Below are 18,317 nucleotides of genomic sequence, written 5' to 3' on the forward strand. Positions count from 1 at the left end.
TATTCTCATGTCAACCAATTAACCATTCCATTAAATATGAACCGTATGTATTTCTGTGTTATTTCAAGCACCTTCCAGTGATTCAGTGAGATGTTTAATGCGTGTGTGTTGGTTGGGTTAAAGGCAGAGCGCTGTGCATCTCTGCACCACTCCCTCTCTCCGCTTTGACGTAACCCATACATGCATTTTTAATAGTCCTCTCTCCCACATGGTTACTTCAAAACCTCCACGCAAACTGAAATAAATGTTACGGGCACACACGGAGACACATACAAGTACATGCACACACACACACAAGCACACACACAAACACACACATACATTAAACGAAGTGGCTCACATGAAACCGAGGTGTGTGTTTTCGGTTAAGGCATTTAGCAGTCGCTTTTATCCAAAGCAACTTACAACCATTCATACACTATACAGCGGAGTCAACCATGCAAGTATTACACACACATACATACACACATACACACATATACAGGGGAGTCAACCATGCAAGGCAGACTGCCAGCTTGTCGGGAACAGTTAGGGTGAGGTTGCTTGCTCAGGGACACCTCGAAAATCAGCTAGGAGGAGTTGCGGAAACAAACTAGCAACCTTCTGGTTGCTAGTTTGCGTGGAGCGGGTTTGTCAACCCGCTCCACCTCCTTAGCTAAGCCGACCTTAAACTATTGTGGTGCTATGCTAGGTTATGCTTTTTTTTAAGATAAACTTGAAAACATATTTCATGTGGTTGACCTTTTGTTGCATTTGTAGGCAATTATTTTCAACCCCAGGCACCATAATGAGTCAGGCGAGGAAATGGGGTCAGGATCACAAAATGATGTTAAACCATGGCGACATTTGTGAACAGTAATAGTTATATAAATAATTTGGGAAGTCAAATAGGCTATTACTTAACAACTAGTCATCATATTCCAGCCATCTACAAACTATAACAATGCAAAGGTCTAACAGGCCATCAGAACAGCCATGTACACATCAAATTCCTCAGAAAAGGGAAATAGGTTGGAGTCCGCTAGGCATGAAATATGTCTAGAAAATATATTAGTACATTGAGTAAGACCAATGAACACTGCGATGGGTTGTGATGCGACAGTAAGCAATAGTCACAAACCAAGCAAATATCAATCAGTCTGATGGGATAAAATGATGAACAGTATCCTACACCAGCCCCTCTCCCATCCTATATATCAACAGCATGTTTCTATTGACGCATCACATTGGGATATACAGTGGCATACCCTACGCCTGTGAAGTGATATGGAACACAGTAGTATGGGCTACAGCAAATAGACTAGAATTAGAAAACAGGTTGTACCAATAGCGTTACATCAGCAAGCACTGTAAACCCGCTTAAAGCTTGGGCAGGCAGTTTGGAGGAGACAGCCAGAGTAAGCTAGATTCTGAAAGTATCCAACCAAATAAATAACACCCCTCCCTTCAGGCCTCCCGCCAAACCACTCCCCAAAACACATGGATAGCTTGTTAGATTGAGCAATAGGTTTGCCTAGCATTGTGGAAGACTCATGTCATGCTCAATGAGTGCGTGCAGGTAGACGGGTAGGAAGGTAGACGGACAGGAGGGCCATCCAATCATTCTATTCGGCCAAATGCAATGGCCAGGTTATTACAGGCCTACACCAGCCATAGATACCATTATTTGTCAAAGCATTTGATTTGTTGATTACTGTCTGGGTGTAAAGACAATTTCAACAAATTCGACAACAAATGTCTTCTAAAAGACATCGCCAGGCTTTAATAGCATTAGCAGATTAAGTGTAGGTTTTAAAGGCTCTCTGTTGGCAAAGTGCAGAGAACTGCAACATCAGTAAAGCTGTACCCAAGAAGGGCATAGGGTAGACAGGAACCCTGACATATGCACACTTTCCTATCTCACATAGTGACAATATGTGAGAAACAGGTGGACAGACATTCAAGGTTACAAGCAAAGTTGATGTGGAACAGAATGCATGTGTGTCTGTCGGTTACCTATACAGATAATACACTGATACTTGTTCTTGGTATATGATGTGTGTTGGTTAACATTTTTACTGAAAAGTGTGACATATGTACCTAATTCTTTCTTAAACAACGGATTGCTTGAAAGCACTGAGCCTTTTGAATGGGCACACGTGCCGTCGAGGCCAGAAATAGCCCCAGTCAGGCCGGTTAGGCCCTTGAATGGTGTAATAAAGCAGCGGAAGGGGGGCTCTTGGCCAAGTCTCGTAGTCCATCTCAATGAGATCAACAGCCAGTGTTTATGAATGAATAACACTACGGCACTAATGACATCAAGATTATAGCTCAATGAGCCACGTCTGTGGGTGGATCCCGGAGAGTAATGTATTGATAAGGCACCCCGGCGTAGCCGTGGCTGATTCATCAGGTTGAGCGGGAACAATCATCAGGGGGGGGGGCTTTCTTTGAATGAGAAAGGGCGACGTGACGCATCGCTTCTGGGAAATGTCATATTTTCTGGATAGAAGAAGAGGTGTGTGTGACGCGGACAGCACACCCCCAGACAGCCCCTAGTATTCCCTCACGACTCCAGCAGAGCGGTGAGGACGGTGGTTGTGGTGCAGCGGCGGCGGAAAGGGCTTCCTCCGACGACCGCCCACGCATGAATGAACAAGCTAGCTAGATGACACATCGTAAGGGCGCGAAAAGGATTCACCAACACTGCCTGCCGTCCAGACAACCATAAAGATGCAGCAAACCCCCATACAAATAGTCATGTTATGGCTTACGGGAAACTACAACATTCCCATTTCTCTATCATAGCACATATCTTTTGACACCCCCCAAAAAGTGTTATTCTAGTAAGAGCCCTGCTCAGCAACAGTGTCGGTCGGTGTCAGGTATTTCTTCGACACTTCTGAGGCTAGAAGCACAACTCATGTCGCTGTCATTTATGGTAGTATGTAAATGCACGGTGCGACTTATTGACTATTCAGCACTACCCTCTGCTAGGCGTTTTCTGACCACGGAGATCCGACAGACTGAGTGGGACTGCCCGTGGTCAATGAACAGCTCATTCACAAACAACGTTACAATAATATGTTTCTATATGTATGTATATCAGGCTACTTACCTCCCACACATAACAGGGACATCGCTGATAGTGGCGTGAACGTCCCCTGTCCGCTACTGAGTCCCACGGTCCTCCGTGATTTGTTGGGTTCTCGGTCCCTTTCCTCTTCCTCTTGTCCGGGTAGCCAATACACAATTCTGGCCCCGATAATTACAAAAAACAATCAGCTCATTTAATATCTCTTTCCCTGTAATGCATTGCTTTAGTCGCTCTCCTCCACTCCTTTTGCGCGCACAGCCATCTTGTTTCAGAACTACATCCGCGAGGACAGCTCCCCGCGCCGCGTGACGTCAATGTTGAGTGCTGACGAGAAGCAGGCGGCGGGGCCCCGTGGAGCCCGTGCGTGGAGCACCACTACAGTGAATAATCCCCCGAGTGGAAACATGTTGAGATGAATGAGGCAATTATGTTCTTACATTGTCAATCAATCTAATAACACATTATTACCGGCTATTATGCATTTACAATCTTTTGAGCAATATTTTTTTGGGGAAAATATTAATTTATCATAATTTTGCATCATCCCCAGGATAAAAATAGATCTAACGAAATGAGAACCTTACAAGCCCTCCTTAAAGGGCACCCTCATGGCTCTAGGGAGAGCATCCACCACAGACCCTGGGGGAGCCATGGCTATAGATGCCTTGTAAAGACACACATGCATGTGGACCTTGATGTTGTTTCACAACTCACTGTCAGTCAGGGTTATAACCGGACTGACACTGCATGACCGGGGGGGGGTCTCTTCTCTTCCTAATAGAGAAGTGGCCTGAAATGGTCTAGCCATAGCAGTAGAGACAGAGGCAGGCCATGTGATCTGATAGGGCTGCTGTTTCTTTCCTCTCCAGAATTTGGAACAGATGGTCTAAGGTTGTTAATCAGGATCCCCAGCATTGTTTACTTTCTGTCTGTCTCTGGGGCTCCACTGTCACATTATATTTGTTGTCAGCCTGCTTCTCGGCTGCCACTTCTGTCATGGGGTAAAGGAGTTCAAGAGGAAGCTCTGGGTGTCTGTAATGTCCATAGTCCACACTGTCATCATGTCATATGTCCTCAGCGATGAGGTCAAAAAAGTGTCTTGTGTCTGCTTGGTGTTTCCCCCACCCCCTAATTTTCTCCGGCAGTGACGCTGTCTCCTCACTCAACATACATGCACACACACGCACACACACACACAGACACACACACACACACACACACACACACACACACACACACACACACACACACACACACACACACACACATATAGAAAGTAACTTGGTTAGGGCTGAATTTCCTAGAGCGGAGGTTACCAATTGATGGTTTGGATAATAAATTGTGAAGTTCAGTGAAATTTAATAAGAGTGAAATTGTAATCTTGATATTTGTAAATGTATTGTGACATGAATTGTTTCTGCAGACCGGCCTACATAAAGCCACCTACAATACATATTGTCATTAGGGTTACTTAAATGTTTAAAGGATAAATAGTTTGAGGTACTGCAGTTCACTTCACTGTCAGCTTGAGTATGTAACAGTTGAACAAAACCGTTACATAACGAATTAATTCCCTTGGGCGTCGTAGTCTGGTGTAGTTCTCTTAACAGCCCACCGGGGGCAGCAGAGATAAAGCAGGACGCGAATGCTCCGAAAGAATCGCGAGACGAAGTGTTTTGTTTACGCCTGCGTCACCGCCCCTCCCCTCGAGTATACTGTCAGGTTCAAGATGGCTGCCGGAGACAACAGTGGCAGACCTCCATGTCTCAATTTTTCTGGTCAAGGCTCTGTCGGGAATGGGCAGCCCAGCAACAGCCTATTTACAATGCCTACTTCTAACAGTGGATCGATCGGTCAGAACGGCGGAGCACAAGGGTCGACGCGGCGCCCAAACCCCCAGGTCGGGCCTGGTGAGGGCGAAAGCAACGGCCTTGCAGCTGGAGCCCAACCGAATGCGCATAACTCAATTCAACAGCAAGCTCAAGGTGCAGCGGCAGGGACAGCCGGGGGGGCAATGGCCACTTTGGCATCAAATATGACTTCTGCAGCGTCAAACGCGCCCGCATCCGCAGCGCCGTCCACTCACCCGTCGCTGTCGGCCACCCCGGCGTCTGTGTTGGTGTACCGGGAGCCCGTGTATAACTGGCAGGCAACAAAAAGCACTGTGAAGGAGAGGTTTGCATTCCTCTTTAATAACGAGGTGCTCAGTGACGTCCATTTTTTGGTCGGTAAAGGCATGGGGGTTCAGAGGATACCTGCTCACAGGTACGTATTTACTTTTTGCGTAGCACATTTCATGTCGCTTGACACAGACCGCGAATGGAACAACCTTTAGTGGGCCTAATTGATCCCCTCCCCTTCACAACGTCAGGTTCGTTCTAGCAGTCGGGAGTGCAGTGTTTGATGCCATGTTTAACGGTGGGATGGCCACCACCTCAACGGAAATCGAACTCCCCGACGTGGAGCCGGCTGCCTTCCTCGCCCTGCTTAAGTAAGCTCCTCTCTGCCATGTGTCGCTGTCTGTTTCTGTGACGTAGCATGCACCTGCCGACCGTCTTTTGAGCTTGTGAAATGGCCTGTTGTGTTGCCCTCCAATCTGTCACATATGGAGGCATTTATCAAATACAGGTTACATCCACATATGATAATAAGCCGATGATTCAGATGATTGGTACATGCAGCCACACAACCGACTGAAACATAACGATCTCTTATACTACAGGTTTTTGTATTCTGATGAGGTCCAGATAGGGCCTGAGACAGTGATGACCACGTTGTATACGGCCAAGAAATACGCTGTTCCTGCCCTGGAGGCACACTGCGTGGAATTCCTCAAGAAGAACCTGAGAGCTGACAATGCCTTCATGTTGCTCACGCAGGTAGAATAACCTCTAACAGTACAGTCATCCAAATTTCAATGGTTGACAATCATTCAGACCAGCTGTTAAAGATTTTGAAAGACGACTCAAAAAAAGCTCCCCTCCTTCCCTACATTGACATATGATCCTGAAGCACTCAAAATCTAAATTGGCTCTTCGCGAGGCAGGCACAGCACACGCTAAACAGATATCCTCCTACAGCTTTTGTCGTACTATTAGTTGACGGATGGCTATGGCCATTCTAACTAATTACATTCACATTACCGTCACCAACTTTTTAATATGTATTATTTTTTGTTGCGCTTCTTTGTTTTGTTTATTCCCCTCAGGCCCGTTTGTTTGATGAGCCACAGCTGGCGAGCCTCTGTCTGGAGAGCATCGACAAAAACACCGGGGACGCCCTGGCGGCAGAGGGCTTCACCGACATAGACCTGGGTACTGCAGCCTCGAGCTTAGCACCTCGCTGAGCACCTCGAAACACTGAGCTTTCATTGTGGCTGCTCTGTCCAACCTGATAACAGATACGTGTTCTCTCTCCGCCCCTCTTCCCTCCAGACACGCTGGTGGCGGTGTTGGAGAGGGACACCCTGGGGGTGAGGGAGGTGCGTCTGTTCGGGGCGGCGGTGCGCTGGGCCGAGGCCGAGACGCACCGGCAGCAGCTGCAGCCCACCCCCGAGAACAAGCGCCGCGTCCTGGGCAAGGCCCTCACGCTGATCCGCTTCCCCCTCATGACCATCGAGGAGTTTGCGGCCGGTAAAAACGAAATAAAAGGTATTATTCTCATTTTCTTTTTACTATTCTTACCGATGCATTTTTGTGAGGGGTTTATCCAAAGTGACTTGCTGTGATATCTGTATTGAATATGTAAATAAAGGCATCTTGTTCTATGATGCCTACAGTAAGTCTGCCAATTCTGGGGTTCGAAGCAAGAGCATTTCAGCTGGGAGCCAAAAGCCCTAACCATAATGACTTTAATTACCGCTGCTCCTATGCATTTCCTCTTCCACGGCCGTCGGTTCCATGCTCTGTCTGTTCTTCTGTCGTTTTGATAACCGTGAACCACCGCTGGTGTCGTCGTCGTTGTCAGGTCCGGCCCAGTCCAGCATCCTGACGGACAGGGAGGTGGTGAGTCTGTTCCTCCACTTCACTGTCAACCCCAAGCCCCGCGTGGAGTTCATCGACCGCCCACGCTGCTGCCTGCGGGGCAAGGAGTGCAGCATCACGCGCTTCGGTCAGGTGGAGAGCCGCTGGGGCTACAGTGGGACCAGCGACCGCATACGGTGGGTGATGGTCTCGACGGTCTAATGGTCTGGATAGGAGCTCAGGTTAAAGCTGGACTAAATACTTGTGATGGAATAAATACTTGTGTCCTATACTTTCACTTGAGAAATCACGTTAAAGTACTCGACTATTGTTATTCATAGGAAATTGCACTCCTCGTGGCCATGGATTTATTGTGTGGAGAAGCAATCTAATCATTATGCATATACCTTTGTGTAGCGCTGGAATAGCCTTGTTAGTCAACAACACACGGCTGTACTTGCAGGGACATCCAACCTAATGAGTAATAGCTGAATTATAGACAAATCAACTATAACAATTTAATCACTTGTATAGAAATACTCAAGTAGTTTAATATTGTTAAGTATATTGCAAAGTATAGTACTTGAGTAAAGTACTGATGAATCCCTTGTGTTTATCCATTCAGATTTTCAGTAAATAGAAGGATATTTGTGGTGGGCTTCGGCCTCTACGGCTCCATACATGGACCCACGGACTACCAAGTTAACATCCAGGTACAGTGCCCCATCAGGACATATAACACAAACCACTTCCCTTCATCTTTAATATCCGGGGGAACCATGACCTGTTCTGTGTGCAGATCATCCACACAGACAGCAACACGGTGCTGGGACAGAACGACACGGGGTTCAGCTGCGACGGCTCGGCCAACACCTTCAGAGTCATGTTCAAGGAGCCCGTTGAGATACTGCCCAACGTCAACTACACCGCCTGCGCCACGCTCAAGGTACCGGCCGCTCCCACTCCGCCATGGCAGGGCACGCCATCGCACGGGAGATAGGCTGATTGATTAGTCGTTGGGAAGGATATTGTATTTGATCGTCATTTCGATAATTGATTGCTGTGGATTAGAAACGCTAAACGTCTGCTGCTCGTAGTTTCTGAAATGCAGTTCGCTTTTTCTGTTCCAGAAAAACTATTTTTACGTACTCTTTTTGTTTGTCGGTCAAAGCAAGACAATTTAAGGCTTTGGTCTCTGGTATGTTTTGATAGACAGTTCCCATTGAAGAATTTGAAAATATGTAAAGAAAATTTGTTTGTTAAGGTGGTGGGGTTGGGGGTTGCTGTCCGACGACGTCGTTAAGGTAGCAGGCGTGTGTTGCTTAGGCAGCCGCCTAAGCTGTAAAGTGCTGTGGGAGACCCTGAGTTAAGTCTACAGTGAACATAATCGTCCCTCAGTCCCAGGACATGCGTTTTAGTTTTCCCTGGGGCGGCGCTGTTGTTTTGGTGGATGTGGTGTTGAACTGTTCTCACCTCCGCTCCTCGCTCCTCCTCCTCCTCCTCCTCCTCCTCATCTCCAGGGGCCGGACTCTCACTACGGCACCAAGGGCATGCGGAAGGTCACCCACGAGTCGTCGTCCACCGGGGCCAAGACCTGCTTCACCTTCTGCTACGCGGCGGGCAACAACAACGGCACCTCGGTGGAGGACGGCCAGATCCCCGAGGTCATCTTCTACACGTAGTCCGCGCACTGACCTTTTTGTAACCTAACCTTGTGATCACCCTCACCTCGGTTTTGTGCCAAATCTCCCCCTCTCTTCCCAACCCCCCCCCCCCCCCCCCCCCCATCCAGCAGCAAGACTGGTGCTTTATTTTCTGTCACTCGTTCTCCTTTCCATTCTGGACAACATGGTACCAGCGTTGTGGTGTGGTGATACAGGGAGAAGGGGAGGTGCAGTGAGTGGGGTTGTCTGATGTTATCAATGTTGACACCATCTCTAGCTTGATGGCCTCCTCTGTTAAAGGTACTGTTTGGGGGGGGTGTTGAGTGATCTAAACTTAAATAAAACAGTCTGGATTGAATTGATGCGCGTGAGCGAAAGAGCGGAGGCAGTTCTCTTTACCTTTATCACAGTTTTAATGTAATTTGTCTGGACAGAAGACAAATTAGCTCAATATAGACATTACCTGTAACTGTGTGGTCAATCGTCCAGTATCAAACTGCATTAGAGAAAAGAGAAATGCTATTGTATGAATGTAGATTGTTTTTAAAGTGCCGATAAGGCATGCCGTAAATACGTTATTGTTTTCCTCATTAAGTGCAGGCCACCCATTTTTAGACCAGCATTTCACTGCAGCAATAACAGACTTGGTATGCTTACTGAATGCTTTAAAAAGGAAAATGCAACCAATTCTTTTAGTTTTTTTCCAAGACTAGTCTTGGATTACCTTAAAAAGAAAAAAACCAGCCCAAACCAGCTGTCACACTTCTGAACGTGTGATCTTGTCATGATTGTATCCAATGTCAGGTACATAAGGCGGCTAAAGAATGCATACATCTGACCCCCTACCCTGCATGGCAAATACCTACATGGGAGGCACCTCACACTTGTTCGTAAAACCTCTTCATCCAGGTCTACTAACAATGGATGCACACTAACTTTGTTTTCTTTGTGTTTTTTTGTTTTGTTTTCTGTTTGGAAATGTGTAAGTTGGAAAAGAGATTTTCCTCTGACCCAGATGTTAAAGGGTTGTATATTAAACTGGCATCTATTAACATTATTGATGTAATTTCAAATGAATATGAAATAAAATGTAAGGATAAGTTATCCTCTTTTTGGTTTATAATTGAAGTACAAGTCAGTGTTTTGGGCTTTATGTGCTATATTTCAAACGGTCCACAACACGCTGCTTTAAGAGGGGCCGCCCGCCTTGGACAACATGGAGGCAGGTGCCGGCCCTGGGATTAGTTCCTCTGTTCCAGGTAACCAAGAGTCTATTGCACTATATCTGTGCAGGAAAAGCACTACCCCTGATTAAGCCAATTCGGCGAAGAAAACATGATTTTAAAGTCTGTAAATATTCCTAAACGTTATAAAAACTATTTTAAAATAAATCTGTAAGCCAAGCGTCTGGCGCTCATCCCGTCAGAGACGCCAGGAGTGGGATGATGAGCGTGTAGCCTACTGGAATGTGCCTTGTTACCCCACAGGGGTGCGCTATTCACTACATCATGATATCTCTGAATTCATGGTCAAAATATGTCAGACCTGCTTTAAAAGATAATAGTATATATAGAATATATATATATATATATATGTATATATTTATATTCTACATGATCATTTCTGATGGTAAATTGCTCAGCATCAACCCAAACTAAATCAATATATAGAAAGCTGACTCTGTCGAGCTATTCAAAGCAAAGCTAAAAACGCATCTCTACAGCCTTTCGTTTGGATCATAGGGTTGCAAAAACGATACTGATGAGATGTGAAGATCGATGCGTGTTTGTTCGTGCTTTTGTATGCAGTTACTAAATTAGTAGTTGTCTACATTGCCACAATGGTCTTTTGTTCTAGCGTGATGCGGTGGTTAACTGGCCAGCATCCCATCGATTTAAGATGTTTTGCCTGTATGTATGTTTGTCCATTATGACACCCACTGCACTCCTGACCATCCCTGGATTGAGGCATCCGCCACCCTGCGTTCCTTCTCAATTTTCATTTTTCTTGAGGGCAAGGCAAGGCAACTTTATTTATGTAGCACTTATCATACACAAGGCAGTCTCAAAGTGCTTCACATATTAACATTGTCATACAATAAGATAAAAATAATAGATAAGTAAAAGAAAACATATGCAAAGAAATGAGTAAAATAGAAAGTTAAAAAGGCATTTTAGCAATAAAATAGAAAATAAAGGCAAAGTTAAAAAAGCTTTTTAGAAAGTACAATGTATTTAAGATTTAGCAGAAAGGTAAAGCAAACATAAAAGTCTTCAGTCTTGTTTTAAAGGTGCTCAGAGTTGAGACAAGTCTTAAATCCTCAGGGAGTTTATTCCAGCTATTGATTGCATAATAACTAAATCCTGCTTTCCCATGTTTCGTCTTTACTCTGGGGATAATTAACAGATTGGCCTCAGAAGATCTTAGTGGTCTAGAAAGCTTATGATTAAATATTTTGGGCCTAAACGATGTAGGGATTTATAGGTTAGCAACATGATTTTAAAATCAATTCTCTGACCTAGAGGAAGCCAATGTAACGATTTAAGAATTGGTGTAATATGTTCAATTTTTTGGTCTTTGTTAGAACTCTAGCAGCAGCATTCCGATCAAGCTGAAGCTTCCTTTGAGTTTGTTTTGGGAGACCTGTAAGGAGACCATTGCAGTAATCAAGCTTACTAGTGATAAAGGCATGTACAAGTTTTTGTAAGTCTTCGGTGGACATGAGCCCTCTAAGTCTTGCTGCATTTTTAAGGTGATAATATGCAGATTTTCTAGCTGATTTGATGTGACTGTCGAAATGTAAATCTGAATCCATGATAACCCCTAGATTTCTGGCTTTGATTGAGGTTTTCAGGGACAGAGAGTGGTGGTTAAGTGGTCAAACTTAAGTGGTTAATTGCCGCTGTCCTATATATAAACAGATGTAATCTCCTGAGCTCAGATAATAGCCACCTAATGAGCTTGATGCACATGTTATAGCTGATGTATCACACAGTTTCGTGAGCACACTCATGTTCAGTATTACCTAGACTCTAGAGCAGGGATGGGCAACTTTCATGATAAAGAGGGCCACATTTTTCATCATAACCATCGGAGGGCCACATGACTGCACACTTCAACTAAACGTGAGTTGAGAGAAGCTACACAATATGATATGATATGATTTCCTGTATTCTGGTGCATTTTGGGGATGGGCACTACCTAAAAATTCATCCAGAATCATAACCTATGTACGGTATGTTAATTGAACCAGCATACATTCATTTCATGTTTTCCATGCTCAAACAGCCACATGAATGGTCAGTATTTTTATCAGTGCAAAGGGCTCACATACATCATCATTCAATGAAGTCAAAAAACTGAAAAACAGTGGCCCAACATTAAGTGCAACAACTCAATGAACTCAAACCCAACAAGCAGTTGTAGTAGTTGTAGTGGCGACTTAAGTGGATATCTTTAATGACTGATATCGCTTCTAAGCAAACTAGACGCATGGGTTTGCCTTCGAATTCTATGAATTCTTCTCATCTTTCTTGACCGAGTTTTCTGTAACTCGATTATTATTATTTTTTAATTGTGTGCGGGCCTGACTGAGTGAGGATGCGGGCCGCACTGAGTGAGGATGCGGGCCGCATGCGGCCCATCCCTGCTCTAGAGACACTACATTTGTATTAATCTGAGCAAATAAGATTTTGGTAGGGGGTTGCTTGTCTAGATTTGTTTGTTCCTTGGTAACTTTATAGGAATCAGGGAACTAGGAGGGAACACGTGAAGGATTCCAGACAAAGGAAAGTTGCCTTTTACTGCACATGCTGCTTTACATGGATCTTCCCTGTTTTTTTGTCCTTTTAAAGGGACTAAGAGAACGATGACCTCACTGGGGATGATGTAATGGCACGTAAATGGTCAATTACACAAACTTTAATATGCTATGCGTCAACATTTATGTTGCAGATTGCGTCTCATGTCTAGGTGTTTGAGGCTGAAGTGGAGTCCCATGTTGTCTTTGTGCTCTAAAGACCTGTTGGCCCTGTAGGCGAACTGCAGCGGGATGAGGAGGGGTTGGTGAGGGCCTGAGGCCGGTCAGCACAAGGTGCTCAAAGGTCTTCCTAACCACGGGGGTCAGGGCGACAGGTCAAGTGGAACAAGGCTCTTGATCAACGGCCTTTGGGAGAGCGGATGGGGGTAGATGTTGTGAAGCAGGCAGGTACCCTGCATTCAACCAGTGAGGTGTTAAAGACGTCCCTGAACCCAGTGTCCGGTCCATTTGGGTTCGGTCTTGAAAGGTTTGTTAACGTCAATGTCGACAATGCCAGTGATTCTAGCCAGTTTTTTGCCAGTTTTAATTTGAGCTCTATTTTCACAATTTAGTCAAGAAAACAAAACTATTAAGAGGTTTTTACAGGGATACACACCAACCTCTAAAACATATACGCCTACATAAACTAGACAACTGTTTCATTTAGGGAAACCTTGTGGTGTGATTAACATAGGCCTAAAGATACTCATATATCTTGTTGCACTTTGGAATTTCGAATCTTTCGAAAGAACAAGAATAAAGATAGCATAGGTCAACTCCCAAGCAGTTAAGGCTATTACAATGACAATAATATTGTGCTTCCTGATGCAGATAAGTGTTTTATTGCGTCCTCAAATCAGTGATCATACCTAGATCACTGAATACTGAAACTGTAACTGAGTTCCAGGAATTCCTAGTGCAGTAGCCTACTTTTGGCTTATGAAAAACTGAAATACTAACAGAAAATATGCAATAATGTATTTTTAATTATTGTTTGTTTATTATTTTATTTGTGTTACCCATCAACCCTTACCACACCCTATGGTCAATTAATTGACAAACCATACCGTGTTGCATCCTCCATATATTACAATGGCTAACATCAAACAAATAAAGTTAAAGTATGTTTTTTAAGAGTGGAGCTCGGAATGAAATGTTATGCTATAAAACCAGAATAATAATCCTTTGGTATAATAATTCTGTGTGTTAATCCACAGGTAGCCCAATGCCGCTGAAGACTCTCAAGCCTTTTCAACCAGAAGCAAGGCCTGTAATGCGAGGTTGATGTCAATGAGAGGGGTGAATACGGGTTCAAGTGTATCCAGGTAATCACGTAGTTGGGTTTATACCGAAGGGTCCTGCTTTCCTGGGAAAAGAGCTACATGATTGGTGGTGATGTGATGAGGGCAGCAGTGTGTTCCCGTCCTTCATCAGACACCAGATCACCAGGTGCTGTGATCCCTCTCGGATGTTTATCCGTACTGTTCTGTTCAGTTGTTGCGTGAGGCTGTGAAAGCCTTAATTTGTACGAATCATGACTGATGAGTACTGATTATATGTTTGAGCACATGACATAATGGCTCGCTTTTTATGGTGCATGAATGGCGCCCTGATGGTTTAGATAAGGTCGGAATGATAAGACTTGATACACTGCACGTTCCCTCGAGTCAGGGGAACACGGCTTGAGCACTTTATGGCACGTTATTATAGCACGTGTAATATTACATTGATGAGAACTTAAAACTCAAATTTATTTAAATTATTTGTATATAAGTGTGTTGTTATGTGCTCTGGTTTTGGATTATTGACCCACCACATTGTCGATGCTCACGGGAATATGCTTTCTATTCCAATTTAAAAATGATTAATTAATTATTATTAGTGAAATTATTGGTGACAAATTGTGAAAACTCCCTTACGTTATATTTACAACATAGGCAAAATATGGTACCATCGAGTGATATGTACAAACAACAGAATATGATGTGTCATACTTTTATGTATTCCAATCTACATCCTACGAATAAACAAATCATAAAGCACACAGGATGCATCATCAAGTATCTGCTTCCTGATTGGCCCATAAACCTGACTGCTGAACACCATTGGACGGACATCCACAGGGTTGAGTTTACAATAATGTGATAATGAATTTCAACTTTGTCCCTTGAAGCAAACCTTGGTGTGCCCTGACATGTTCACTTGTGCATGTGCCTGGACAGAAGAGTCACACAGGAATACCTGGCTCTGATTGGGAATCTGTACTTTTCGTTTGGTTGGATTCTTTCGGACCTTTTCCTTCTTTTTACCTGTGATACATATGATATTGGAATAATGACCCAGACCACAGACATGGTAGACTCACTTTTGCTATTTGAATTGTTGAATAAATCAAGTTATTCAAAGTATTGTCCTTTCATCCGCTATAAATGATCAATGTAATGTGGCAGAACCTAAAGATGGCATTTTAAAGAGCTTACCGTGACTTGCGTGTTGTTCTGTGCTCCCCACTCTGTCAAAGAACCAGGAGGCAGACCTCATGAACCTGCTGCTTAGCAATACAGACGAAAACCTGGGTGGCCACAGCAACCAACCATGGACAATTGCGGTCCACGAGGTTTGTACATTTTGATTTGAGAGCCACAGAACACACTCGCAGGAGTGTTAATAGCCCTTCAAAGCCATTAGAGCAATTGACTATTTCATGGCCTACATATCATAATGACAAACTTATTTTGATAAGTTGAGTCCTTGATCATTCATTTCCCCAAATGATTGTGTTTGAAATGGTTTGTATGTCGTCCGGGATAATCTTGGCTTGACATTGTATCCATGGAAACAGCTGTTCGGCCTGAGAGAGTCCTAGGACAAAATTATATATTGGGCTCCAACCCAAGTAATAGAGGCCCAGGCTTAGTAGTCATTATTTCCCTAACATTGGTTGGTACAGTCTGTGTTCTTATGGGAAGCGACTTACAGACGTGGCTGAGGAACAGCCAGAGCATGCTCCTAGCATTGGAGTGTCTTACGTGTGTTATGCTGGTAAGCATACAGTGTTTACCAATGTCCGTCCCCCCCCCCCCCCCCCCCCCCCCCCCCCCCCCCCCCCCCGACCCTCCTCTCCCCAGCACCTGCACCCTGGCGATGACCTCCTGGAGTCCCTTCTGGGCGGCTGCGGCGGCAGTGAGGGTGTGTCCTCGGCCCCCGCCTCCCCGCTGTGGTCCCCCTCCGCCAGCGACAGCGGCGTCAGTGACAGCCACCCGTGGGACCTGCTGGACAGCCCCCGCCACCACGCCAGCCTGCCCAGCTTCAGCGGCTCTTACCAGGCCGGGCCGCCCCCCCACCAGGCCCCCCCCATGGCTGACCTCCCCCCCAGCTTGTGTGCGGGGACATGGGGGGCCCCAGATGTCTCTATTGATCTAGGTGAGAGGGCCCTCAATTAGGAACTATGTGGAGCCTTTGCAGGTGCAGCATCTCACCTGCATGAAATATTCACAGGGTAATCACATGGTATTCACAGGGTTCACGAAGAGAAGGCAGGCCTTGGTGTAACCTCGATGAATGCTTGATGAAAAGCAGAGCTATAGTGCACTGTGCTATAACTGCTAAAAACATGTTTAAGGTCCCAACTATTTGCTGTTTCCCAGAATTTCTGAAAGGAAATTTTCCAACTAGCATTCTAGAAAGGTTGCCAGCCTTTTAAAATCAATACATTTTCAAGGGGATAGTTAATGGCCAGAGATGAATTTTTCTTTGATGTTTGGCTTGACGTAAATATGATAATGTAAAGAGACTTAAACCAATAACAGAATGTTATGTGTGATTTTACAGAATAAAAACTCTGCAGGGAAGACATAATAGCTAGCATGTATGTGTGATTGGACACTTTCATCCAGAGCATACATTCTCAGTTTAGTTTACCCCAGCGGGATCACAACCATACCTCCTGCAGTGTTAATGCCGTGCTCTAAAGCTACCAGCTGAGTTAATTACCGACCTTCACCACTGACAGAGTCCTTCACCACTAAGAAAACGTTATTCTTACAGGCTGCATGGAACCAGAGGTCATCAGAGAAAATCTGGGGATCGCCTACTATCTCACTGCTCCTCCCACCTCAATGCATCCCACTAACCAAACGCCTACAGTCAAAGACCTGCTGTTGACTAACCTCGGACAGAAGGTAATTAAAGAGGGAGAGAGCGAGAGAGAGCAAGAAAGAGAGAGAGAGAGAGAGAGAGAGAGAGAGAGAGAGAGAGAGAGAGAGAGAGAGAGAGAGAGAGAGAGAGAGAGAGAGAGAGTGCATGCATGTGAGAGAGGTAAAGAGATAACGCCAATTGTTATGTTCATCTGGTCCAACAGTCTCAGCCAAACTGCCAGCCTTCCTTGCAGGGGTTAGTTCTTGATGAGGATGAGAAGAAGCTCCTGGCTAAAGAGGGAGTAAACCTTTCCAACAAGCTCCCCCTGTCTAAGGTAAGGTTCACCCACACACCTGTAAACACATACATACCCGCTAACAGACAAACACGCATACAAACACATACACAAAAATAAACACACACACCCAGAGGCACGCATGCACACACACACACACACACACACACACACACACACATACACAAAGACACTACTCACCCACACATACAGTCATACTCCTTTTTGATAACTACTCTTTCATCTCATCCCCCTCCTTCTCCTCTGTCCTCCTACTCTGAAGCATGAGGAGAGGGTCTTAAAGAAGATCCGGCGGAAGATCCGGAACAAGCGCTCGGCTCAGGAGAGTCGGCAGAAGAAGAGGGAATACATCGACAGCCTGGAGGGAAGGTAGGAGTCTGGCTGCACTGAACTCTGAAGCCTGCTCTCAGCTCAATGCAGTCTTTCTACACCAGTGTTTCAATAGGCCTTGTAACCCAAGGTAGACGAATGGCCCTTTTCCACCGACAGTACCAGCTCATTTCGCCACGACTCAGCGTGGCACGACTTGGTTTGGTTGCAGGAACTTCGTGCTTCCATCTAGAAAGCACCTGTTCAACCTGGGAGGGTCGTCATAGCACGCATGCGCGAAATTGCGACACATAAACTGACAGGGTTACGCACAGGAACGTCTCCACCCCTGTCACGGTCCACGGCGTGATCTTGCGCACTGATCCTACCATGTTCAATGTTCCCTGATGATAGTATTTAAAGATGCCGGGTGTCAGGTGTCGGGGGTCGGGTGACAGGCTCGGACATCGCGCTCATCATTATTCGTCCAGTGGCGTCACTCTGGCAAATCAGTGACCATTAGCCAGTTTACGTCACACAAAAGTATCAGATCAGCTCTCTTGGAACCTCGAGGGAGTTGAGACTAAAGAAATACCAGGTACCAGGAACCAAGTACATCATTTTGGCGATCGAAACACAGCCTTAAAGGGCTTTGAAGTTGCATGATGTCATGAGTTCAATCAGACAGAGACTTCAGTGCCATTGCTGAATGATTTTGTGACAGGCCAGCTTCGACTCCTATGAATGGAGTAGGTAACGTAGTGAATACCAATTCATAATTCATCATCATGCAATAAATGTATGACATTACGTTACAAAGTAAAAAATACTTGTTTGTGTAGCATTGAACATCTTGTATGAACATAAATATCGATTGATATTTATATGTTTACACAGCACAGTCAATTCAGAGGGCTACATAGGACGATAATTAAACATACATCAAATATGTATCGTCTGAATAATTACTGAATTATTATGTTCACTTTCAATTTAAGTCCATCTTCCCAAGGACGTCGCTAAAGTGCACGTCAGACACAGACACTTAAGAGCC

At 45.0% G+C, this 18,317-nt stretch overlaps 3 protein-coding genes across 6 annotated transcripts in view; 2 read left to right on the forward strand and 1 right to left on the reverse strand.

Annotated features, from left to right (window-relative positions):
* Window positions 1-3,375, reverse strand: part of LOC115549426 (protein unc-13 homolog A) — a 33,207-nt gene extending 29,832 nt beyond the window's left edge. For both annotated transcript variants that reach the window (XM_030364596.1, XM_030364597.1), the window contains exon 1: window positions 3,098-3,375. In XM_030364596.1, the coding sequence (XP_030220456.1) occupies window positions 3,098-3,119 (22 nt within the window). In that variant the 5' untranslated portion in view covers window positions 3,120-3,375. The remainder of the gene's footprint in view (window positions 1-3,097) is intronic.
* Window positions 3,376-4,765: 1,390 nt separating this feature from the next.
* LOC115549439 (BTB/POZ domain-containing protein 2) lies at window positions 4,766-9,811 on the forward strand. Of its 2 annotated transcripts, none has more exons than XM_030364640.1 (9): window positions 4,766-5,341; window positions 5,448-5,567; window positions 5,799-5,955; window positions 6,285-6,390; window positions 6,511-6,726; window positions 7,004-7,235; window positions 7,664-7,751; window positions 7,838-7,984; window positions 8,559-9,811. In XM_030364640.1, the coding sequence occupies exons 1-9, from the start codon at window positions 4,806-4,808 to the stop codon at window positions 8,718-8,720; spliced, it is 1,764 nt and encodes a 587-aa protein (XP_030220500.1). In that variant the 5' UTR covers window positions 4,766-4,805; the 3' UTR covers window positions 8,721-9,811. The 2 variants fall into 2 exon arrangements, with proteins under 2 accessions (XP_030220500.1, XP_030220501.1); XM_030364641.1 differs by having other exon boundaries at window positions 4,806-5,341; window positions 7,043-7,235.
* A 4,852-nt stretch (window positions 9,812-14,663) lies between these two features.
* Window positions 14,664-18,317, forward strand: part of LOC115549447 (cyclic AMP-responsive element-binding protein 3-like protein 3-A) — a 7,270-nt gene continuing 3,616 nt past the window's right edge. Inside the window, exons 1-6 of one of the 2 annotated variants that reach the window (XM_030364649.1) lie at window positions 14,664-14,856; window positions 15,020-15,118; window positions 15,630-15,924; window positions 16,549-16,682; window positions 16,862-16,972; window positions 17,217-17,323. In XM_030364649.1, coding sequence (XP_030220509.1) covers window positions 14,710-14,856; window positions 15,020-15,118; window positions 15,630-15,924; window positions 16,549-16,682; window positions 16,862-16,972; window positions 17,217-17,323 — 893 coding nt within the window. In that variant the 5' untranslated portion in view covers window positions 14,664-14,709. The remainder of the gene's footprint in view (window positions 14,857-15,019; window positions 15,119-15,629; window positions 15,925-16,548; window positions 16,683-16,861; window positions 16,973-17,216; window positions 17,324-18,317) is intronic. The other variant, XM_030364650.1, reaches the window with a different exon arrangement.

Source organism: Gadus morhua, chromosome 8 (assembly GCF_902167405.1).
Source record: "Gadus morhua chromosome 8, gadMor3.0, whole genome shotgun sequence".
Lineage (NCBI taxonomy): Eukaryota > Metazoa > Chordata > Actinopteri > Gadiformes > Gadidae > Gadus > Gadus morhua.